General features: G+C 48.9%; 4 protein-coding genes across 5 annotated transcripts; 3 read left to right on the plus strand and 1 right to left on the minus strand.

Moving 5' to 3' along the window:
• The first annotated feature begins 257 nt into the window (after positions 1 to 257).
• Positions 258 to 3892, plus strand: LOC117854739 (TPR repeat-containing protein ZIP4). Its single transcript, XM_034736966.2, has 5 exons — positions 258 to 1726; positions 1819 to 2008; positions 2091 to 2123; positions 2210 to 2833; positions 2939 to 3892. Exons 1-5 carry the CDS (start codon positions 420 to 422, stop codon positions 3647 to 3649), a joined length of 2865 nt encoding a protein of 954 aa, XP_034592857.1. The 5' UTR covers positions 258 to 419; the 3' UTR covers positions 3650 to 3892.
• Positions 3893 to 4053: 161 nt separating this feature from the next.
• Positions 4054 to 9386, minus strand: LOC117854740 (beta-hexosaminidase 3). 2 transcript variants are annotated; one of them, XM_034736968.2, is made up of 15 exons: positions 9100 to 9386; positions 8647 to 8994; positions 8477 to 8551; positions 7917 to 7952; positions 7705 to 7816; positions 7534 to 7604; positions 7263 to 7393; positions 6739 to 6804; positions 6462 to 6562; positions 6174 to 6233; positions 6037 to 6070; positions 5825 to 5923; positions 5686 to 5745; positions 5142 to 5392; positions 4054 to 4463 (listed from the first exon to the last, which is right to left on the minus strand). In XM_034736968.2, exons 2-15 carry the CDS (start codon positions 8965 to 8967, stop codon positions 4297 to 4299), a joined length of 1584 nt encoding a protein of 527 aa, XP_034592859.1. In that variant the 5' UTR covers positions 8968 to 8994; positions 9100 to 9386; the 3' UTR covers positions 4054 to 4296. The 2 variants fall into 2 exon arrangements, with proteins under 2 accessions (XP_034592859.1, XP_034592858.1); XM_034736967.2 differs by having other exon boundaries at positions 9176 to 9382.
• Positions 9387 to 11781: 2395 nt separating this feature from the next.
• Positions 11782 to 13896, plus strand: LOC117859203 (polygalacturonase). The gene is made up of 3 exons (XM_034742402.2): positions 11782 to 12347; positions 12457 to 12746; positions 13135 to 13896. Exons 1-3 carry the CDS (start codon positions 11892 to 11894, stop codon positions 13592 to 13594), a joined length of 1206 nt encoding a protein of 401 aa, XP_034598293.2. The 5' UTR covers positions 11782 to 11891; the 3' UTR covers positions 13595 to 13896.
• Positions 13897 to 14298: 402 nt separating this feature from the next.
• LOC117859204 (2-alkenal reductase (NADP(+)-dependent)) lies at positions 14299 to 16572 on the plus strand. Its single transcript, XM_034742403.2, has 5 exons — positions 14299 to 14700; positions 14836 to 15013; positions 15326 to 15492; positions 15612 to 15694; positions 15977 to 16572. Exons 1-5 carry the CDS (start codon positions 14458 to 14460, stop codon positions 16353 to 16355), a joined length of 1050 nt encoding a protein of 349 aa, XP_034598294.1. The 5' UTR covers positions 14299 to 14457; the 3' UTR covers positions 16356 to 16572.
• Positions 16573 to 24083: the final 7511 nt, after the last annotated feature.

Here is a 24083-nt window from a genome sequence, read left to right on the forward strand (position 1 = left end):
CTATTCTTTTTTTATATCAAGGGCCGAATAGATAAGCAGCTCCAACAGAGATTCGCAGGGAGAGATTCACGGCTCTTGTTTCCGTGGATAAACCAAGGGTTAATCGTTGATGCAACCAGTGAATTTCTTAATAATGACATAGTTAATCGAGCGATTTTTGCATTGGACCTTGGGATCATTTTTACAGTGGAAAATAACGACGCGAGCGGAACCAGTTCATTCCTTCAGTTATCTTCCTTCCGGAATACAGAGAGGAGCCCCAGCAGTCGGCAGCCGTTCAAAATTCGAATTCTCCCCCACTTTCCCGTGCCCGAATCCCTTCTCCAGTCTCCGCTGCCGCCACTCCCACGCCTCGCCTCGCCTTCCTTGTCGCCCAAAATCTCCCAATTCGATCGGAAGCTGCCGAATCCTCAACCCCCATGAAGATCTCCGAGCTCTCCCCCGAGTACCGGCAGCCGCCGCCGCACGCCGGCCTCCTCACCGACCTCAACAGGGTCGTCGCCGACGTCGAGGCGTTCGACACCTCCGATCCCTCCTCCCCGGAGAAGCTCGCCGCCGATCTCCGCCGCCTCCTCACCAAGCTCGCCTCCGCCGCCTCGTCCTCCCCCTCGGGCCTCGACGAGGCGTTCAGGCTCAAGGTGTGGAACCTCGGCTTCCGCCTCTGGAACGCGTGCGTCGACCGCGCCAATCACAGCTTCCCCGCGAGGGTCGCGGAGGCGGAGATCCGGCAGGCGGCGCCGGAGCTCCTCCTCGTCGCTGGCCTCCCCGAAGACATCCCCAACGCCCGAGCGAAGGCGGCGTCCTTTTTCCACCGCACCGGGCTGATCTGGCTTGAACTCGGCCGCGCCGACCTCGCCTCCGCCTGCTTCGAGAAGGCCACGCCGCTGGTTTCCGCCGCCGACACGGAAGGGGATCGGGCCGTCCTGCTGGACCTCAACCTCGCGCGGGCGCGCGCGGCGTCCAGCGCGGGCGAGCAAGCTCTCGCCGTCGCGCTGCTGAGCCGGTCCAAGCCCCTCGCGGCGGCGTCTCCCGAGGGCGTCAAGGCTCTCGCCGAGGAGTACCTCCGCATCGGCAAGGTCGCTCTCGCCACGAAACCCCCGGATCCCGCCCTCGACGCGTCCAACCTCTTAACCGAGGCGCTTGATCTCTGTGAGAAGGCCGCGGCCTCCCCCTCCCGCGCCACTCCGCCGACCCCGGGATCCACTCCTGCGACTCCGAATCTCCAAGTGATCAAGGATCAATGCCTCCGCTTCCTCGCCGTCGAGCGTCTCGAAGCCAACGACTACGAGGGCACCCTGCGCTGTATCAGGGTCTGGAGAGCCTCGCTGGGGCTGGGGGAGGAGCATCCCAGCATTGGGTTCATGGCACTGCGCGCGTGCCTCGGCAGCGGGAACTTGGCGGAGGCCGAGATGGAGCTCGAGACGCTCATGGCGAACGCCGAAGCGCCGGACTGTGTGTGCGTGTCGGCGGCTGAGCTGTACCTTGCCAGCAGGGGGGCCGATGCTGCGTTTAAGGTGCTCGTTGCGCTTGCCGCACGGTGCCGTGCTGGTGCGGCAGCTGCTGCAGCAGTGAGGGTGTTGAAGAAGGTGGTTGAGAATGCAGGGGGTGGAACTGGGCGTGCAAGAGCGATCGCTGAGCTCGTGTCGGATGAGAGGGTGGTAAAGCTGTTCGATGGCCCTGCTAACACCCACGAGCGTAGCACAATGCATGCACTGCTATGGACCTGGTTAGCATTCTCTTACACCACTGAACTTATATTCTTTACTTTGAATTAAAATGTGTGCACCTGCTGAAGCTTGCATTTGCAATTTGGGACAGTGGCACTGAGCATTTCCACGCAAAGAACTATGAGATCAGTGCGGATTTGATTGAGAGATCGATGCTTTATGTTTCCCGTGACGAGGAAAGCAGATCCCGCCGCGCAAGCTGCTTCCGAGTACTTTGCCTTTGCCATATGGCACTTCAGCATCTCGATCGTGCCCAGGAGTTTATCATTGAGGCCGAAAAGGTATTGATCGTTCTCCCTGTCTCCTTGTTAAATGATCTTGTGTGATGGTTCTTATGTTGGCTCCAAATGTATATATCTGTAGGTTGAACCCAATATCCGCTGTGCTTTTCTGAAGGTAATACTCTCTGTGCATGCTGTCAGTTTTAGAGGGACCTCATAGTGTTAGCACTTCTTACTAATACAGATATATATTTTTTTTAGTTTAAGATCCTTCTGCAGAAGAAGGAGGAAGGTGAGGCTATCAAGCTGCTGAAAACCATGGTGGGCTATCTAGACTTCAACCCTGAGTTCCTGACACTCTCAGTTCATGAAGCTATTGCCTGCAAGTCTGTCGGTGTGGCAATTGCTGCATTGACCTTCCTTCTAGGCCGATACTCTGCTGGAAAGCCAATGCCAATGCCAATGACAGAGGCTGCTGTCCGCCGGAACCTTATAGCCCTCTTTCTCCGTGAGCCAGGCTCTGAGGCTGAGATCCTGAAGTACTCAAGACGTGCCAAGCTACGGATGGCTGAGCTTGGAGTGGAAGCTATTTTTGGGAAGGGAACTGTAGGGCTGCGTGAACGGAATTGGTTTGCAGTCAGTACATGGAATATGGCTGTAAAGATGGCAAAGGAGAAGAAGCATGATTACTGTAGTGAGTTCTTTGAGCTTGCAGCTGAATTTTTCAGCTCAGGTAATGGTGAAGATGATGCTAACCGTCTCTGGGCTTGCAAATCATTGATCATGAGTGTCAGTGCCATGCTCCTTGCTGAGGAGCTAAACAAATCTCCATTATCAGACTCTGACCTTAAAAAGGGCGTTGAGATGCTCAGCAGAGCTGGCAAGGTAAAAACGAAGCTTGCCAATTATCAAGAGTCACTGATATCTGTGTGTTCTTACGTGATTTCATTTTGTTGGACATTCTTTTGATTCAGTTGTACTTATCTGCAGCTATTACCCTTGACTTTGCCTTCAGCTCCTGTGACCTCTGATCAATTGGAGGATAACAACTTGCTTTTTCTTCATACCTTCAACTTCTACCATCTTCTCAACAGGATGGACACTAGTGCACACCCTCAGCAGCTCCAATTAGTCAAGAATTTTGCAGCATCTAAAGCATGTACACCAGGTCATCTTCTCAGACTTGAAGAAATAGCTTCTCAAGGTACCCAACCAAACCTACAGGTTGCTGAGTTTCTCCTGAAGGCCAGCATCACTACTGCCCTTGCTTCTCACTCGCCAAACTATGGGATAATCAGCACTGCCCTCCGAAGGCTAGTAGGCGTTGCTGGTCTCCAAGACTTCAGTGGTAGCATGAGTGATGCAGTCTATGACGTATTTCGACAAGCTTACCAGATTGTGGTTGGACTTAGAGATGGTGAATATCCATTTGAGGAAGGGAAGTGGCTTGCAATGACTGCATGGAACAAGTCAAATTTAGCTTTGCGGCTTGGGCAACGTTCAGTTGCTAGAAAATGGATGAAGATGGGAATAGATCTTGCTCGGCATTTTGAGAGCATGAAGCAGTACGTATCAGGAATGGATGAATACTTTGAGCGTTTTCAGAAAGTATCCGGTAAAGAACCTGATGAATGTAGCCAGCAAGATGGGGCACCAAGTATTAGCTTGTCTGGTAGCGTGTCTCAACCTGGATTAGTTTAGATATTTGCGAATGCTGGAAATTCATGGCTGGATATAAATAGAGCATTTGTTTGAATCATGCATACAGCATACCAATATTCTTCATCTGATTGATGTGCACTCACACATTCTTTCACTTGATGATGAAAATTGTGCATCTTTTCAATGATTTGTAGACAAGTATGTGGATTATTTTCTTGGCAGTATAAATGTCCGCGAATTTAAGTACGCTCGTGTGCAAGGAAAAGTCAAAATTTTGTCTTATATTGGTGATTTCTCTATAAAGTATGTTGATCTTTGTGTTGGCATAAGGGTCTTCTTCAATTTTAGCATGCTCATGTGCAAAAGAGACGTTGATTGTGTACGTTAAAATTTACTTTGATGGCAAATTGGTTTTCTTGGACGAGTTTTCTGTTCAAGACAACTAATCAGTGAACTCTGTCGGAACCTGTTATCCTTTTGTTACCATACTATGTAGACTTCATAGCCACCAAATTATTGTGGAAGAAAATTGGGATTGAAGAGGAGCAAGAAAAAGGACACGAAACACTCTACACAACTAAATACCACCTATCTGACGACTGACGGACACTATGCTGAACATATCAACAGGGGTAAAAGTGACTCCTTCCTCTGTGAATACATGTTTCCCTTTTGTTATGGATATTCTATTGCCTTACACAGGGACCAGGTTCTGCTGGTGATGCACGACCATAACCAGCTAGTGGTGCAGCAGCTACTCCTCTTTGGTTCAGCAAACACCTGAAGCGTGCCAATCTTGATGTGACTAATCTTGTGTCATTTGCAAGCTTCTCAGTCGGAGTCCACAGTCTCTCTTCAAGCCAATGCAATATAAGAGGATTGGTGAGTCAGTAATTGCTCATACAGATGGTAGTGCACTAGATGAGTATTTGCCATTAAGTTGCATGCACATTTCATACTATCATAGGTTATGAGGTTGCATATAAACTCTCCTTCTGTTATTCTGAACCATTCCCTTAAATGATGTTTTGATATATATTAAATCTACCGAAATAATGTGAGCTGTTATCTATCATTGTTCAACAACCTGTAAATTTTGTGTGCGTTTGGGAATTTATACTGTGCAGTATGCTCTTCTTTCTTTAAAACAATGTAGTAGATCTGAGCAGTGAGCATATATCTGCAACTTTTTTTGCTAGAAATTTTGCTGACATATTGTATTGTACTACACGGGAACATGAATATCTGCTTGTTTTTCAACATTCTCAGTTTTTTTCGCTCATATCTCCATAGATTATGGATGTTGGATATATTTGGAGGACTTTACCATTCTAACTAGACCATGTTGCTGCACAAGTTAAGTGATTGGAGTGCTTTGTCACATACTCTATTTCTCCTAGATTCATAAAAAAGAATATAGGTGGTCTTGCCTTGAGAATAAGATTAGTTTGGGTAATGATGCATGCATTAAATTTCATTTGAAATATTTCAAGGCACTAACCAGGATGATAAGGCCATTTTAGTCACTTACCTGCAGCTGCTGCAGCACGTGGCCAAATTGTTTGTTCAATGTCTGATGCATCAATTTCCTCACCCCACATGCATACCTCACCTCCAATGACCAATTGTTGCTGTTTTGTGTCATCGATACCTTTCAAGGGTTCGTTCATGTAAAATCCTTCCCATGAGGCATCCAAGTGATCCAGGTACCACTTATCCTGGTTGCTTACTATGCATCTGAGCCCTGCAGCAACTACTTTTGGTGCTACATCTTCTCCAAGCCTGTTAATTTGTGGGCAAATCTGCCAATTGTCAACTATTGATAGCAGGAAAAAGAACCAGAATGAACTTTTTTTTTGAATAATAACCAGAATGAACTTAGTATGAGTACGAATTGCAATGTTAGCATCTAAATCTATTTCACTGAATTTGTATAACCCTAAAATACTACATGCATGCATGCTGCGAACTACTAAAAACTCAAAGGAAAACAACATATCAAAGGAACACATGCATGCTACTGTTGTAAGCAAAGCCTTTCCAATGTTGCAAATCAAGCACAATGAGTAAAATACCAGTTATGCACAACGGTTTTACGATCCAGTTTGTCTCCAAAGTTGTTAAACGTTTCTTCCCTGTAAAAATGAAAGATGTCTGTTAATTTTTAAGGGTTAGTAGCTTCTTGGTGCCTATCAGATTGGCAAATAGGCATACCAGTTAATGATATCGTAGCCATGTGATATTGCTATCTTTTGAGATCTTAATACAAAATCTCTGTATGCATCTGATACGTTCATATGGTTATTATTCAACCTGTAAAAGGATTATCTTGAATTAATTGGATGATACAAGAACATGGCCAATTTATAGTTGTTACAAAAGGAAGTCATCAAAACACCCAAGTTATCAAATTATGAGTTATATACCATCCTTCAATGTGTGGTGTTGTGGTCCAGCAGCCTGAAATTCAGAGAAAAGAGTGAATGGGTATGATTTGTAGATCTACTATTCTATCACTGCATTATATCAACTGAACAACTGCAGATGCAATCCTTATGCTTACTTGTATTGACTTCATCACCGCCTAAGTGGGCAAATTTGAACTTAAAAACCTTGCTAAAATCTGAAAAACAACAGAAAATTTGAACTCTGTTAGGCAGTTGTCTAAGATATTTACTATTTTCTGTCAGTGGTGAACTGGTGATTGTATGCAGATAATGTATTCATATATGTTGTTCCCTATTTTTATGAATAACTTTCTCTTTTGGAGCATGCCCACAAACTAATGATCTTTTTAAATAAAAAGCTTAGGAACCACTTCATTTTCGTTGACAAAATCTGTATGTATCACCTGAAAGAATGCCATCGATGACTTCAAATGTAAAGTTTTTACTGACATCGAGTGGTTCTCTGCAGCTATCTGATGGCCACAATGATGGGTAGCCAACGCCCCTGAAAAGGTACAAATGTCACAATTTTACTTATTGAATAACTCTATTGAGTCATCTTGAATGGCTTCAATGCATAATAATGGTATTGGTCTTGTGCACCGAATGATTCCATGTAATCTCTAGTGTATGATTTGCAGTATACATCAATGAACATTTGAACATAATGAAGTTACTTACCATGAACGGGCATGGCCAGGAACATCAATCTCAGCCAACACATTTACACCTCGCCTTTCAGCATACCTGCAAAGGTAGAGGTCTAGCTACCTAAGTTTATGGATACATTGAATATGCAATAAAGATATTCAGCTTTTGACTGACAAATTAGCTTGCTTGTGTGTGTGCTTACAAAACTCTGAAGGTGCCATTGAAGTGCATGCATATTGTTTTCCAATCATACTGCTTTAGTGCTTATGTGTCATTGCCTGGGCCCCATTAAGGGCTCTATGTTGGTGCACCCAAAAATGTGGTTCGACATAAGTATACTAAACTTGCAAACTGTTCTGTTTCATGCTTTGTTTTTTTAATACAAAAATCTCCTTTTTGTGCACAAAATTGTCGGACAATTACAGAAAGAAAATCCTTTTATTGGACATGTTTGTGATGTTTCTGTTTTGAAGGCAATTACCTCCAATTTTTCAGTGCTGGTATAGTATTGGTATTGTAAAATTTTGCAATGTTGATAATGAAATAGAACGCACCGTACAATGTCAATTGCATCAGACATTGTGTATCTCTCCGAATAAGAGTATGAACCATTCCACAGTTTAGGGTATGAAGGTATTTCAATGGGAAAGGATTGCTCGTCTACGATGTGCCAATGGAGAACATTCTGCATGACGAGATAACAAAGGATTAGCATACAGTAACCGGAACTGTATTTTAGGAACAAAAACGGATTACCCGACAACAGTTCAAGTCTTCTATAACTTATCAGTCGAGGAATTAAAATTGAATGGCCATCAAACCTACCAATTTACTGTAGGTCATTGCATCAATCACTCCTTTGATTATCTTAACAGGTAGGTAGTGCCTTGCAGTATCTGCCAGCATATATAAGCATAAGTTAATTTTGTAATTGTCAGTCACTGGATGTCCACATTATTAACATTTGGTATGGTGGAAATGCTGATTATATCTAACCAATAAGCAGTCCCCGGTAAGGAAATCTTGGTGTGTCAGTAATTATCCAAGGAGCTGAGTTGAGTTCAATGAGTCGTGATGTGAAATCAAAGTAACACAACTGACCAAATGTCTGCATTGATAAAAAGAGAAATTACTGTTGGACAGGGTTGTGAGCCTAAATCTTGCTTATCTTATGTATTGCTTGTCTACGGACCGTACAAAGTACTTACCTGTAAGCCATGAAGTGCTCCAAAAACGGTTTGAGCCTACAGAAAGCAAGGTGTCATCAGCATGAAACGATTTGAAGTGACTTGCATTGGGCATATGAATGATAGATGTGATCCCATTACTGGTTCCACTTTCTTTTGTAACCTAACAACATTTCCCATGTCATGAAAATTTAAACATAGACACCTTGGGAGGGGATATTGCATTTCACTGTTGAGTTGATGATATATTATATTATTATATGATAATCATTCTGATTTGCTTGCAAGGGTCCATCTGTTGTATATTTGTATTATATGCTAATTTGTATTTCTGAGACTTAGGCTATCAAGAGGGTTTTGTACAGCAATATGCATGCTACAGGAGATACTGAAGGCATGGACTGTGCTAGGATTCTCGGAATTCATTATCATGAAAAAAGGAATTGCAGAAACTACAAGTAAACTTCAAGTGTCTGTATGCCCCCCAAAAAAAGCTTCAAGTGTCTGCCTACAGTGGATGCACTAGATGATGCTACTATATAAGGCTCACAACATAAAACAATGAGTTTTTTTTTACTAGCCTCAATCTGTGCATACAGTGGATCTCCTGTTGTTGGAACAGTTAAGTTATATGACTCATCTGCTCCAAAGTTGAGCTGCAGAAGATGAACAATGCAGAGTATTAATTGAAAGATGAAAAAGGCAATCTGTAGATGGGTTTGCACTTTGTCAGATCAAGCGAGCAGGTTACCTCATCGTCAGGTGTATGGACAACTATATTAACACAGGTGAGAACCAAAGAACTTGGGTTTATTCCATCGATGACATGGTTCAGTGTGATCAAATCAACCATCCTCTGGAAGGCGTCCTTCAGGATTGATTTCTCGTCAGAGTACGTGCTTCCCACCATTGACATTGTGATATCTTTCTTGACGTAGAGCTTCTGTGTTCCATGGGACACCGTCTTCGGCATCGGCCACAAGTCGATGTTATCGGCGGCGATGCAGGATCCAATCGCCAGAAATGCAAGGAGCAGCCCCAGAGCCGGTGCCATCTTTGCAGAGTGGCTCATGCCCTTCTCCACAGAATCTGCAAATGCCTAGAGCAAGAGAAGAATCAATGAGCTGCGAGTTTTGACAGACATCCCGCAACCACTGCAGGTGACACGATCTTTTTCTTGGCAAGCTCGGATGGCCAGCCTCACCTCAGAGAAAAAGAAATGATGGAAAAAGAGAAGTCGCAAGGAAGAATGCAGCAATCTGCAAGCGCAAGGCAAGTACCTTTTTCTCTCCCCTCAAGTCTTTCTACACATGTCTGGAAGAGAACCAATGGGAAAGCATGTTGAACTCCTATCTTAGGATGAAGACGAGCGACGAGGAGGTATATGAGGAGGAGGGCCACCACGGCATTGCAGACTGGGGTCAAGGGGTGGTTAGATGGAGGGAAGAAAAGGCATGCACAGGCACTGGTCTGGTGCACTTCGGTGACCCAGAACACAGGTACGGATGGCCAAGCTTTCAGCTCAGCTCACTGATGCTAATTTTGGTAGCTTCACTGCTCCTGCTCCATTATAGCCTATGTGCTGACCAATATTTTTGCAGCGTACGAGTATGTGATATTAAACAAATCATGTGCATACATTTCGTGATAAATACGTGCCTAAACGGGGACGTTCTGCCATTCGCACTAATACGATTTTTCTAAACATAATATGAACCGGAGGCACCGAGGGATGATTTACTGATTATATATTCCTGGCTATTTTGCAGATTGCTGCTTCTGGCGGGTTGTGGTTAGTAAAAAAAGCGTGACAAGGATCTGGTTAGTAGGTTGATCACAAGTTGTTGCCCGTTGTCACTGCCCAACGAAGCGTCACGGCGCTGCGCTCTCGAGTGAACTATAGCTTGTTGGCCTTCCCGGCTTCCCCTGCTGTTAGTTAATCTTGTTGGCCTTCCCCTGCTGTTGCTGGTTAATCTTTTATTAAATTATTATATCTATGAGGCGAAAGCTGTTAGCTAATCTAATGATGGCCCATGCAGGGATGCAGATGCATTCAGACCGAGATAATTAAGTCTATAACAATTTAAATAAAAAGTTTGCAAGATCAAACAAGGTATCGACCCTGGCTGTTTCCTCAGGTGGTGCTGGCATGGTGCGTGACTTTGCAATAGTGGGACTATGAGATGTCACATCAGTGCGGGATTGAAGCTGCTAACTCCTCCGTAGGTAAGTCATTCTTAAGGAGTTGGTACACGGAATTTGCGTGCTGGTAGCGGTAGGCTGAAAGATGAAGGGTGCGAAAGTTGTGCCCGCCTTGTCTGTGCTTTTGTGCATGGCACACGGGGGACACGGGTGGACGCGTTGTGGACTGGTAGGTCTTCAAACCCACTGCATGAACTTGGGCCGAGTTACTTTGGACCTATCCCATTTAGGCTCTCTCGGTTCACTGAATCGGGGCTGATCTGGCCCATGCACCTAGAACCGGATCGGACTGCTATTTTTAGCCCATCATCACTAGTTGTAGGACGTTTGTCGCTAACATTATCTTATGGACTGGGTCCAAAAGCTTTTGCCAAATGATCACACAGTACCATTATCTTGTACTGTAGGTTATTTCATCAAATCACTCTCAAAAAGTTACAAGCTGATGGTGATTGGTGAACAGCAAGCCAAACCTAAGTCTTGTTTGCTTGAACGAAGTAGTTGTTGACTTGAACACATGCCAGGTCTGCCCTGCAGGCTGGGTTGAGACGTACCCAACCCACGACTGCAGTGGTAGTCAAATTTGCTCTCTCTCAACAGTCACACGCCCAACCCAACAATCTCAGGCCCTTTGGACTTCTACTTCGACGACACGACATTTTTTTTTTGCTTTGGGTCGTTTCAGATGGTCAAAAGTTTAATCGTCTTGCAGCCAGTTTCTGCCGATGGTAGTAGAAAGCGAGGTCGATGAAAACCTAATTACATGAGCCTCCAATCTTGATTCCAAATGCAGATGGAGAAGTTGGTGAATGTTCCACCAACTGAATGGCTCCAAATTGGTGTAGATTCGGAAACGGGATAGCTTTAGTTTCAGTTGGTTGATCAAGGAGCTTTCGTTATTAATTCTGGAGACGCCTTTTGGAGACGATGGCTGAAGTTTCGGCTGATTCACGAATTGTCTTGAAATGGCTTTGTTTCTTGATTTCGGTAGAGTTCAGCAAGTTTCAAACTCCACGTGTCAATGTCTGCCATTACATTCTTTGCAAATTTTGGAGCTCTTCTCCGGATGGGCTGCAAGATGCAAAAAATTGCGTAAGCTGACGCTGGCACCTTCTTTTCGTCTAGTGATGATATTGGTGGTCCTGATGGGACTGGAGTAGACGAGTAGTTGCATTTGTCCATAAGCGCCAGAAATACGCCCGAATCTTGACGTGCATTCTATCGGTGAGCTCCAACCCTTCGCCGCTTACGAATTCCTGCACCCTTCAACAAATTCAGTGACCATTTCAACTCCAGATCATCATGCAAAGCAATGCTGGTCAGTCAAAGACAATGTGTGTATGCTCGCCACTACTATCCATCACTCGGCACAGTTTACGCATGGGAGGTGCGTAGCCTGCCATAAGTTGTTTCCAAGAACTCACCAAACCGATACTTTGCCCAGCCTGCCATGGTCAATGCCGCATGTAAAAGTTTACTAACCAACCTGTGGTCTCGTCTCCCATTCCCAGGTTAGGCTTCTGAATCTCGCACTCAGCTGCTTACCATGCCCTGCAAGGCTCTCAAATTCTCCCCCTGATTTCTTTTCCCCCCCCCCCCCCCAAGAGTGCACGCTCTCGAATTCTTTCTTGTTCGCCCACTTAATTCATTCCAAAAACAATGTTACCCAGAGCCGGTGGATGTCTCCACTATAAGTACACGTGTGCAAGTCATCACATCATCGAACGCATACCTAACTATCACCTGCAAGCCGGCGGCATCCCAACTCGCCGCGTCGCGTACACCCGGAGGCGGATGGCCATGGCAAAGTCTGTCCTGAGCTTGCTCGCGCACCTGCACGCCGCCGTCCTGTTCCTTCCGGCGGACCCGGCGGCCGGCGCAGCAATGTACAACGTGCTGCGCTACGGCGCCCGCCCCGACGGCGCGGCGGACGCGGCGGGCGCCTTCCTCCGCGCGTGGGCCGACGCATGCCGCTCGACCCGCCCGGCCACCGTCTACGTGCCGCCCGGCCGGTTCCTGGTATCGAGCGCCACGTTCACCGGCCCGTGCCACGGCCACGCCGCCGTGACGTTCGCCGTCGCCGGCACGCTCGTCGCCCCCGCGGGCGCCGGCGGGCGCGGCTTGTCGGGGAGGTGGATCACGTTCGAGAACATGGAGGGCCTCGTCGTCTCCGGCGGCACCTTCGACGGCCGCGGCCGGGCGCTCTGGGCCTGCAGAGCGCGCGGCGGGAACTGCCCGACGCCGGCGTCGGTACGTTCGCCGTCGTCGAAACTCGGAACCTGAAAGGTGTGTTCGCTTGCTACCTGACGATCAACAGCTAACTTTGGCTCGCCGTGGTTGCATGCATGGGTCGTCGCAGTCGCTGACGATCGCGAACTCGAGGGACGTGGTGGTGGCCGGGGTGCGGTCGGTGGACAGCGAGCTGTTCCACGTGGTGGTGCTGCAGTGCGTGGGCGTGACGGTGCGCGGGGTGACGGTGGAGGCGCCGGCGGACAGCCCCAACACCGACGGGATCCACATCCACATGTCCAGCCACGTGTCGGTGTACGACGCCAGGATCGGCACCGGCGACGACTGCATCTCCGTCGGCCCCGGCAACTCCCACCTCTGGATCGAGCGCGTCGCCTGCGGCCCCGGCCACGGCATCAGGTACGTCGCCGGCAGTGCGTGGGCGAGGGCGCCGTGACGCGCGGTGGTTTGTCGTCAGCATGAATAACGCAGAAATGCTCTTGTTTTTAGGAATTAAATCGAGAAAGTAATCACAGGCAGCATAGGAATGGTAGCTTGAGCTAGTGTTTGGAAATCAATCCACTATAGCTGCTGGTTTGACTGAAACGGTCTTTATTACCATATTAAAAGTAAAGAAATCTTGAAGTCGACTGAGGCAACATTAGTGGAAACGGACCAGATCTGGGTCCGGTTCATACTCAAGTCGCATGCATGGTGGCGTGTGCACAAAACATTCAGGTTCAGTCTGGGTTTGTACCTAATCCGTGCACTAATTTCGTGTCTGTGACTTGTGCAATTAATTGATTAGCATCGGGAGCCTGGGCAAGCAGGAAGGCATGGCGGTGGAGGCGGTGCAGAACGTGACGGTGAAGACGACGTGGTTCGCCGGCACGACGAACGGGCTCCGGATCAAGACGTGGGGCGGCTCCAAGCGCGGGTTCGTCCGGGGGGTCACCTTCGCGGACGCCACCATGTCCGGCGTGGACAACCCCATCATCATCGACCAGCGCTACTGCCCCAGCGGCAGCGGGTGCCCCGGCGGGAGCTCCAGCATCAGGATCAGCGACGTCAGGTACGTGGGCATCCGGGGCTCGTCGGCGACGCCGGTCGCCGTCAACTTCGACTGCAGCCGGAGCAACCCGTGCAGCGGCATCCGCCTGCAGGACGTGGCGCTCACGTACCGGAGCCGGCCCGCCGCCGCCAAGTCCTACTGCCGGAATGTGCAGGGGAGCACGCTCGGCCTCGTTCTGCCGCCGAGCTGCCTCTGATGTATCAGACGGCAGCCGATCGATGAGCCGAAGCAGATGCATCAGTGGCTGCATTTGCCACGTGTATATAGATGCATACGTCGAATGTATCATGTATATGTAGCGAGTGCTTAGACTACACGGACGGCACGTACTTGATTACCATCGTAGATGAATCGTAGAACATCTGTTGGTTGTTTTGTTCTATCGTCGTCTTTGCCTTTTCATAAAATGATTAGTGTAGCTGGCAGAGTGACTGGCTGTAATTATCTGACTTCATCTTACAAATAAAGACCATGCAATCTGTTGCACCAGTGCATAAACGCAAGTACACACACTCTTTTTCAAGGCGAGAAATGCTCATAGATAACACAAGATGGGAAAAATAGACGCTCAATCACACCAGGCTGACAGAATCTCCTGAGCTTGGGCCGTTTTAATACTGGTACCGAAGCCCGCAATCAAGTGGGGCACCACGCTTTCACACACACACACACGACGGTCCGGCGAAGAGCACAAGGAAGCCCAACTCTCTTACCGCACGAGCGGGCCGGCTCTATCCAGAGGCCCAAAACACTCAGGCCCACCGCGCGCCCGCGGCATTTGTTGTTGTTGGTTGGTTGGTTGGCACGGCACGTTCACATGGCGCGCGGTCCGCACAATCTCCAGAGTCCAGACCAACAGATTGAATTCAACCACCAACCCAGCGCCCGCCGCCGTGGCACGGCCGGTGTCCTGTCCCATCCCATCGCGCGCCGCGCAGCTACCCCGCGCACAAAATCCTGGCGAATCGTAGGGACTCTCGAGTCTCGGCACAAGAACGAGGCCAACCAAACCCCAACCTGCTGCTGCTCCGGGACACAGGTCCACGGCGGCGCTGCGGCATGGAGAAAGAGGCGGCGGTGGCGAGGAACAGGAAGGTGGTGCTGCGCGGGTACATCGACCGCGCGCCGAGGGAGGACGACATGGAGCTCGTCGACGGCGGCGCCGTGGCGCTGCGCGTCCCCGGGGGAGCCGGCGGCCCCGCGGTGCTGGTGAAGAACCTCTACCTCTCCTGCGACCCCTACATGCGCGGCAGGATGCGGGACTTCCAGGGCTCCTACATCCCGCCCTTCAAGCCTGGATCCGTGAGCTTCTTCCTTCAAATCGTTTTTCCTCAGCTTGGGCTGGGTTGTTAGTTGCTGAAGCGATCGGTTGTGCATTGGTCTTGCGCAAATTCCATTAATTGCTTCCACTGATTGAACGATTTGTTGATTGTGAAGCCTCTTGAAGGATTTGGCGTGGGGAAGGTGATCGACTCCACTCATCCAGGATTCAGTGCTGGTGACTTTGTTTCGGGGATGACTGGTTGGGAGGACTACAGTCTGATCACCAAGCCTGAACAGCTCAGAAAGATTCAGCAAAGCGACATACCGCTCTCTTACCACTTGGGCCTACTTGGTTAGTTCCTTATGTTTTTCAAATTTTTTTATCAGTTACATTCTAAGCATATATAGACAACACAAATGGTGTAGCTGTTGAACAGCAGCAGTTGGATGATGTTTTTGGTTGGAAAGACTAAACTAGGTTGAAAATACCCGCAAATAAAAAAACTAGGTTGAAGAGACTCATTGCATCTAAGGGACAGGAAAAGGAGAGGTGGGTGTAGGAGTAGGAGTAGAACTGTGATAATCACAAATGGTGTTTCTGAATTTTTCTTTCCATGCTATTCTTCGCTCCAAGAAGCTTATATCTCTTATTATTCCTCCACAGGCATGCCTGGTTTTACAGCTTATGTTGGATTCTATGAGATCTGTTCACCAAAGAAAGGGGAATTTGTCTTTGTTTCTGCTGCATCCGGAGCAGTTGGCCAGATCGTTGGTCAACTTGCAAAGCTCCATGGCTGCTATGTTGTGGGAAGTGCTGGAACAAATCAGAAGGCACACACTCATACTAGTCCCTTCTTTTCTTTTTAATAAAAATTCACTCCAACTAGTAGTAGTTGCTTGCATTGCCTGTGTAGTTGCATCATCCAATATCCACAATATATATCTTTCAGGTTGAGCTCCTGAAGGAAAAACTTGGGTTTGATGCAGCTTTCAATTACAAGGAAGAGCCTGACTTGACTGCTGCCTTAAAAAGGTCAGAATTTCTTCTTCTGCAGAAAATGATATCAGCTTGATTTAGCATTCATGAACAGCTGATGAGCCAAGCTAGGATCGTACAGAAAAGAATTAAACTTTGATGGATGATGAACCTCTGTGAACTATTGATGAATGAGAAACACTGATAACATAAAAAGCTGTACCTACCTAGAACATACTATTCCTTAAGACAACTGATTGATATAAAAGCAGTTTACCTTTGTTGTTGTTAAAACTGGGGAATTATGCTGTGATCTTGTGGAAATGTTTTCCTGTGTAGGTACTTTCCTGAAGGTATTGACATCTACTTCGAGAACGTAGGTGGGCCAATGCTTGATGCCGTACTACTCAACATGCGAATACATGGACGCATTGCAGTGTGTGGGATGGTTTCCCAGCACGGGGTAACTGCTCCTTCTGGGATCCACAACCTGTTCTCCCTGATAAGCAAGAGGATAGAGATGAAGGGATTCATCCAGAGTGATTACCTCCACCTGTTCCCACGGTTTGTCGATGACATCACCAAACATTACAGAGATGGCAAGATTGTGTATGTGGAAGATATGAGCGTCGGGCTGGAGAGTGGACCTGCGGCTTTTGTTGGCCTGTTCAGTGGTAAAAATGTTGGCAAGCAGGTTGTGCGCGTGTCACAAGACTGAAACCTGTGTACACTCTGGTAAATTATAAGGCATCCTAATACCAGAATCTCTGTTGGAAAGAAATAAGAAAAATAGAAACCTCTATTCAGTGGAGCAATTGTTGTATGTTTTCCTGATCATGTTCAGAGTTCAGACTTGATCTTCACTTTCTCCACTTGTTGGGAACTTGGTAGTACATCGTCTCTTTGAGACTACAATGTGAAGTATTGACTATGCAGATTCTTTTGTTCTGAAGTTTAGCAAAACAAAGAAAAAGAAAAGAAAATAAAAATAATAAAAATGGTTCTCGAGTTTTAGCTCCCTTCATATATGATATATAGCTTAGTCACTGTCCTCTTCATTAGTAGCATTTGCGGTTTTTATGGCATTAGAGCCCGTAGAAGCAAATGGAGGCTGAGGTTGCGAAGGATCAAAGATGAGTCAGTTTTGGCAGCTCGACGAGAAGTGCGTCCTGTTTTTTTCTAAACGAAAGCTGCCGATTATATTAAAAAGAAGAATACACCCATACTGCGTACAACAACAAAAGAAATAGCGGAACAACAACACCGGCCGGTTGGATTGGGACATCAACACAGCCGCACAACTCCACTCGAAACACCAACTCAAAATAACAACCGGTTGGATTAAGACATCAACACGGCTGTACAACTCGACTCAACTCCACCCAACTCACCACACCACCACAACCTCGGAGAATAGCCAACAAGTGACACTCATCGCAAGTGCCGTCATTCCTGACGATGTCCCATGCCAACCAACCGTTGCCATGCAGAACTAACCGCCGCAATCCGCTGCAAGCCATGTAGCTACCACGATTGTTCCACCATGCCACCATCATCTTCAGGACACACACACGATCGTCGATCTTCCAACCACGGTCTTGCGTTGGTAGAAGTCAGAAGAAGAGCCCACCACACCTCACCGAAGAAGCCACCACCATGCAGGACCCCTCGCCGAAGTACCGCTGTTGCACCTTACACGCCAAAATGACTGAAGCACTGCACCGGATCCTGAACCTCCAAGGCAACGCAGAACGCATGGGACCTCGCCACATCCACCGCCGCACACCATTTCTCGGACTCTCTTCGGACGCACCACTCCTTGAACACACCACCTTAAAGCGCATGGGGGCCTCGCCTCTTCCGCCGCTGGACTCTCCGAGGATCTGGGTTTGCTTCGCTGTCAGGGTGACTTGGTACCAGTCCTATGTGCCTAACTCAATCGGCGAGTTTTGTTTTGGGACATGGATACGTATGGATGTACTCCACACCTACACTGGCGGAGTCCTGTTGGGGCCATAGTGGGCTCCGACCCCCACTTGCTTGCTCGAGGATGAATGGGCGTCTCCGATGTATGGACTCACCCATGGACTCGACCTGGGTTTTAGATCGGGCCCAGCATTGATGTAATATCAACTAATGCAAGAGCTGCGGTATAGAGATGGATACTTATCAATCAGTAGATTTTGTTTTGGGGACATGGATACTTATATGGATGTACTACACCTACACCTTGCAACTAATGTTATCAAAGTAGTTCATGAATTCATTCTCATACCACGTTACCAACCTACATGTAGCGAGCAAAGATGTTGTCCATAAAATATAAAAAAGAAAGGAAAAATATAAAAAAGAAAAAAGTATTATACATAAAATGAAAAAAAGAGAAGGAACGAAAAGAAAAAAGAATCTAAAAGAGGGGGAAATGAACGGTCACCGTTGGCTTGGTCAACGGTCAACGTTGACTTGGACAACGTTGAACGGTCAACGGTCAACTGGGCCCCACCGGTCGGTGGGCCCTATTAGTCAGTAAGTGGACCCCAAGAGTGGGCCTGACCCTGGACACGTCAGCACCACGTGGCTCCACGTGGAGTTTTGGTCTGCTTGTATTTAGTGAAGACTTTGCTCCTTTTCCATCCTTGCGAATGAAATATATATTTGTGAAGTCACACACAAATGAGCTGCATCCATGACAAGTACTCCCTTCGTTCCAAATTGTAGGTCGTTTGGGACTCGCAGAGAGTTCATATCCTTCGCAATGGGGCTTGTTGCTTCTAAGAGCATCAGGCCTCGTTCGTGTCAGAAACGGAAAAAGTCTGACAAAAATATGAAGAAGAACACTGAAGAACATGATAGATTTATGTATAGATAGTTGGGATTCGATTTCATTCAGCAGAAGTAGATATTAGAAGGTCTAGATTACGCTACTCTACTGATAATTAGGGTTCGTAACAGGCTCAAACGCACTTTAGCTAAACGAAGAATGAACACTGCTTACAGTCCGAAAACGGGCAATAAAGCGAACAAAGTGAATTGCTGAAAACTGTAGGAGGGATAATGATCGTTGTTCCTTGCATGGCTGTGTTTGTGACTTAGAGTCCGCGTCAAATCGCTGAACAGAGGACGACTTCATTTGGTACCTTGAGTTTCTGAACTTTCTGAACTCGCGGAAGAACGTCACCTTGCCCGTCTGCAGTGACCTCGACCTAAATTCTCAAGGTCCATTATTTTTTTAAAAAAAAATCTCAAGCTCCATACCCAGATCCAAATTGAGCAAAAGTAACACTAACAGTCACACGGTAGGCATTTATTTGCTGAGAAAAATAATCTCCATCCCATTAATAACACTATCATTCACAGTCACGGGGCTTGTTTTGCACATCGATATGATATCCATATATGATTTGAGGTTTGTAAGATAAAATTAAGTGTTTTTTACATATGCGCTTAAACCCAAATTAATAACAAAATTGCACAACCAAATATTTCTATTATGCAAGTAGCTCTAACTAGCTATAAGATTTTCTGGAACTAAGGGCCTGTTTGGTAGAGCTCCAGCTCTGAAAAAATAGCTCCAAATCCATAGATCCAGCTAGCTCCACCATAGAGCTGCTCCACCGTGGATCTAATATCTCAAAAAGCGTTTGGTACAGCTCCATTCTTGTCTTTATCTCACTGGCAATTTGGGCCCATTCATCAGAATAAAAAAATATCTCCTTCCTGGCGCTGTTGCACGCATGGTTGAGGTGCTGGCGGGCACGGCCTCGCCGGTGGCCTCGCGCGCGCTGGCGGGCTGGCGGGCGCGGCTACGCCAGCGGCCAGGCGACCTCGTGCGTGCCCGCGCCGGCGGCCAGGCGGCCAGGTGCGGGGCGGGGCTTCGGCGGGCGGGGCGGTGCTCCGACGGGCGGAGCGGGGCGGCGGGCGGGCGCGGCCTCACCGGCGGCCGGGTGTGGGGCGGGGCTCCGGCGGGCGGGACGGCGCTCCGGCGGGCGGCGTGCTGGCAGGCACGGCCCCGCCGGTGGCCAGGCGGGCGGGTGCGGGATGGGGCGCCGGCGGGCGGGACGGCGCTCGAGCGGGCGGGGCGCGCGGGCCGCCGGCGAAGTGAGACGGCGCTCCGGCGGGCGGGGCGGTGCTCCGGCGGGTACGGGGCGGCAGTCCGGCGGGCGGGGCGCGGCGGGGCTGCGGCGAGCGGGGCGTGGCCATGGCAGCGCGAGAGGAAGCTGTGAAGAAATAGAACGAACCGGTCATTTTCCACTAATGAGTGGCAGTGGTGGGTAATTTCCTCCAACTCCACCAAATTTGATTTCGTGGAGCACCCCTTGAGGTGCTCCACCAAATCCATGGATCTGGGGGTAGATCCACCATTTTCGTGGAGCAGATCCGTGGTGGAGTTGCTGGATCTAAAACCGTTTGGCTGAAAAAATCTAGAGCAGAGCTGTTTTTGAGGATCTGGAGCTGCGTGGAGCTCTACCAAACAGGCCCTAAATGACCGGCTCTAAAAATGACCACATCTCCTCATCGAATGGAGCGGTTATGTATCTTGTTCCTGTGAGCAATTCTAGAAGACGGCCAGTCTTATCCACTTTTTTCAGGGAAAACTAATGGGGTGTTTGGATACGAGGTGTTAAACTTTAACAGTGTCACATCGGATGTTCGGATGCTAATTAGGAGAACTAAACATGAGCTAATTATAAAACTAATTGCAGAACCCTGTGCTAATTCGCGAGACGAATCTATTAAGCCTAATTAATCCATCATTAGCAATTGGTTACTGTAGCACCACATTGTCAAATCATGGACTAATTAGGCTTAATAGATTCGTCTCGTGAATTACACTCCATCTGTGCAATTAGTTTTGTAATTTGCCTATGTTTAATACTCCTAATTAGCATCAAACATCCGATATGACATGTTAAACTTTAACACATGGTTGCCAAACGGGCCCTAAAACTACGACCCGCGCACATTTTTTTCCCGGACCTTCACCGCCCCTCGCCCTGCCGCGCACCCGAGCAGCGACCTTCCCGCGCGGCCCCTTCGCGCGCGCGCAGCGGCGGCGGCAGAGCGGCGGCGGCGAGGCGAGGGGCAGCAGCGCCGGCGGGGCGAGTAGCGGGGCGAGGTGCTGCGGCGCCGGTGGGGCGAGTTGCGGGGCGGCAAGGCGAGGGCCTGCGGCACCGGCGGGCACTGCCCAACGGTTACAGATAATCCAACGGGTAATCACTGTGGGTGCGGCTGTGGCGTCTCGGAGACGGAGTTCATCGTCGACGTCAACCTCGCCAGTGGCTTGGGTCAATTTGGGTGCGCTGGGAGGCTCCTGGGATTGTGGTGAAGGTTTGGGCGAGAGGAATTGAACTGAGATGAATTGCAGCTCCCGAATTGATAGGAGCCGCGAGCTCTGTCTCGGTGCGCATGGCGCGACTGTGGAAAATGGCGAGCTCGACGGCGGCTCTGGCTTCCGGTTCCGAATTCGGCAGGCCAGCGCGCGTTCGTCGTGAACGACGACCAACGTCTTCCCCTTGCGGACCCGCTCCTTCTCAGCTCAGTTGACGGGGGGCATTCGTTGGTTTGCTTGTCGGTGAGGGTGTTAGAGATATAGAGATCGTAAACTCGTAGGATTTGACTTGTATTAGAGATAACCGAGATTTATAATCGGTTTAGAGCAACTCCAAGAGTTCCCCAAAAAATTCTTCCCCAAAATAAGGTATTGGGGGTTATGCTAAAAAAATTTTCCCCTAAAAACATATCAGGCCACAGCAGAATGCTAAAAACTACTCCCAATATTTGCCACATCATCGTAATTGGACCTACCTCCGGAACAGAGCCTCCTATCTCCAGAACAGAGCTCCATCGCTCCTTTGACAGCACAGCACGCCGACGTGCGCCATGAGTTGGGGGTTCCTTGGTCCATGAACTCAGTCTACCTACATTCAGTACAAAGCTTCATTCTTATCCGTTGCTTGGTTCATCGTTCTCCACAAACAAGAGCCACCGTGGCCTGATCCTCATCTGGGTGATTGATGAAAGCAAGAAGAGGTAGCGGCTGTAGGTGGTGACTGCTGAGCGCTTGATGTCACACGCGCTGCACAGCAGGACAGCAGCACAGGTTCGATATGCTTGTAGCTTTTCCTCCGCCTCTTTCAATCTTCCTGTCCCTCGGTCTTCCGTTTCGCAAGAGAGCTCCTCCACGACGCGTCAGCTTCCGTTTCGCAAGAGAGCTCCTCCACAACGGCCTGACGCGGACCTCTGTCTCCTCCCTCTCCTGCAGCTCCTCCACGATGGCCTGAGCGCTATGCGTGCGTAGCAACGCGCTCTGGGCCAACGGCGTCAACACCACCGCCAGCACCGGCACCAGCACCTCCGGGGTCGCGCCGCGCGTCCTCCTGGTCTCGTTCGCGCACCGCGTCGCCGTCGTGTTCGTGCGCTTCTTCGGCGGCAGGCAAAAAAACATCCACGAAAGGAAGCGCAGGGTCGATTGGGGAAGTGAGGAACTCGCGAAAATATGCGGGGTGTGGGAGTCCCGATTCGGGTCTGCGAAAATATACGGCAGCTTTAGGGGAGCTGTTGGAGAGGGTTTTTTTTCTTTTTCTTCCTAATTAAGTTATTAGGGGTAATTTAAGGGATCTCTTGGAGTTGCTCTTAGACTCCTAGGTTGCAGTCAAGTCAAACTCCTGTAATCTCCTTAATATATAAACAGTAACCGTGGCGCCACGCAAGTTCTCCCAAACTCTTTCACCCCGCCACGCTCAATCGGACATGAGCGACGAATTCATCGAAGCCGCTGCCACCGTTTTTCGCTATCTTGGGGAGGGGATTCTCCGGGACAATGCCGCGAAGCTCGCGAGGCTCGCCCTCGAGCTCGCCGCTGTTGATGTCGGCGTCGGCGGCGTGCCCCGTGGCAACCTGAAGGCGGCCGCGGACGCGTTGTCCCAGGCGGGCAGCTCGGGAAGGTCGGAGGCTGTCCTCGCCCTCCTCGACGCGGCCACCGAGCTGGAGGACGCGCTTGGAGCCGACATGGAGTCGCTTCGAGGAGGCGCGTCGTTCTTGGCGCTCACATGCCGCGAGCTTCGGGAGGAGCAGCGGGAGGAGCGGCCGGCTGCGGGTCCGTGGTGGTGGCTGCTGCTCCGGGGGTGGCTTCCGCGCCGCCACGAGAAGAGCGTGGAGAACTTGGAGGCCGCTCTTCTCGTCAAGGATCAGGTACGCAGGCAGCAACCCGATTTAAGGTTTGTGCAATGTGAGATGGCGGGTTTAGGCTTCAATTTCGGGGGATGTTTGCAAGGAGCGGGCGAGACCAACTACGCCGCGCAGATCGCTATCGATTTCATGTGCAAGGAGTCGGCGCAACGCGATAACCTGGTGAAGATGGCCTGCGAGATACAACAATTTGCCGACGATCTCGGTTTTCCCCACCACGACCTGGACCGGGCCACGACTGCATTGATGGTGGCGGACAATGCGAGCGCCGCCTTTGTCGAGCTTGGCACCGCGGCAACTGAGCTCGAGCGGGAGGCCACCGCACAGCTGCACGCTCTCCGCGCTCCGATGGTGCAGCTGGCGGACGCGTGCCGGAAGTACGGGGAAGAGGCTAGGGTAATGAAGGCGGTGCTCCTCGCTGATGAGGAGAGAGCGAGGCAGAAGGCCGCAGGCGCCTCGACCCTTTCAGGTATGCCTAATTCTCAGCTATGAATTGTGTGTGTTGCATTTGCGGATTACTATGATGCTCCTATTCAATCGTTTCAATTGCATCAATTATTGTGGCAGGATTTCTCAAAGTACTTTTCCACCGGCTTTGGTGAAGCTCTACTAAAGACGCAACTGAACTGAGCATGCAGGCTTGTACCGAGGGGGATATTCTAGCTTTGTTCTATAGTTTTCGTGCAGACTTAAGTCCATCGTCCACCAGGCTTGGTACGAGGGGTATATGTGATTCAAGTGAATGGGAGTGATATCCACCAAATGAGAAGTGTGGGCAGCCTCCGGAAGGCCCGAATTACAGAGTCAGATTAGATAGGTATAGGTGTTCTTTACTATCGTTGGCTACTGCTGATATGTGAGTGCAATAGTGCATTGTGACGATCCATTGGTATTAGTCTAGCACTTCAAAAGATATGATTGGATAATATGATCCTGCAACTTAACAGCGGGAGTAAACAGGAATGCAACTGTTAATTGTTAATGGTATAAGGTCTTCTACCCACGGAAGTTCTGGTGAAGAAATGTTATACTGCACCATCGACGTGTTTGCTATTCCAAAATACACTGAACCTTGCACGTACCCGTGCAATGTTCCATACGCTAATGCAGGAGCTTTAATGGGTTTATAAAATGTAATTTCAGAACGAATTCCGAATTAACATAAGTTCAAAAACCAATGCATCAACCATGAGAAATATAATTTGTTTTTAGCATAAATCAACATGTTAATTTGTTTGTAACTTAACATCAGCTAGAA

Source organism: Setaria viridis, chromosome 5, assembly GCF_005286985.2.
Source record: "Setaria viridis chromosome 5, Setaria_viridis_v4.0, whole genome shotgun sequence".
Classification (NCBI taxonomy): domain Eukaryota; kingdom Viridiplantae; phylum Streptophyta; class Magnoliopsida; order Poales; family Poaceae; genus Setaria; species Setaria viridis.

Excerpts from the sequence above, each read along its gene's own strand:
- LOC117854739 (XM_034736966.2), top strand. The coding sequence starts at position 420 with ATGAAGATCTCCGAGCTCTCCCCCGAGTACCGGCAGCCGCCGCCGCAC. Across the intron at positions 2,124-2,209 it reads TCCGCTGTGCTTTTCTGAAG|TTTAAGATCCTTCTGCAGAA; the intron begins GTAATACTCTCT and ends TATTTTTTTTAG. Across the intron at positions 2,834-2,938 it reads TGCTCAGCAGAGCTGGCAAG|CTATTACCCTTGACTTTGCC; the intron begins GTAAAAACGAAG and ends ACTTATCTGCAG.
- LOC117854740 (XM_034736968.2), bottom strand. The coding sequence starts at position 8,967 with ATGAGCCACTCTGCAAAGATGGCACCGGCTCTGGGGCTGCTCCTTGCA. Across the intron at positions 6,805-7,262 it reads GATGCAATTGACATTGTACG|GTATGCTGAAAGGCGAGGTG; the intron begins GTGCGTTCTATT and ends CTACCTTTGCAG. Across the intron at positions 6,234-6,461 it reads CATCGATGGCATTCTTTCAG|ATTTTAGCAAGGTTTTTAAG; the intron begins GTGATACATACA and ends GTTGTTTTTCAG.
- LOC117859203 (XM_034742402.2), top strand. The coding sequence starts at position 11,892 with ATGGCCATGGCAAAGTCTGTCCTGAGCTTGCTCGCGCACCTGCACGCC. Across the intron at positions 12,348-12,456 it reads ACTGCCCGACGCCGGCGTCG|TCGCTGACGATCGCGAACTC; the intron begins GTACGTTCGCCG and ends GGGTCGTCGCAG. Across the intron at positions 12,747-13,134 it reads GGCCCCGGCCACGGCATCAG|CATCGGGAGCCTGGGCAAGC; the intron begins GTACGTCGCCGG and ends TTAATTGATTAG.
- LOC117859204 (XM_034742403.2), top strand. The coding sequence starts at position 14,458 with ATGGAGAAAGAGGCGGCGGTGGCGAGGAACAGGAAGGTGGTGCTGCGC. Across the intron at positions 15,014-15,325 it reads TTACCACTTGGGCCTACTTG|GCATGCCTGGTTTTACAGCT; the intron begins GTTAGTTCCTTA and ends ATTCCTCCACAG. Across the intron at positions 15,493-15,611 it reads GTGCTGGAACAAATCAGAAG|GTTGAGCTCCTGAAGGAAAA; the intron begins GCACACACTCAT and ends TATATCTTTCAG.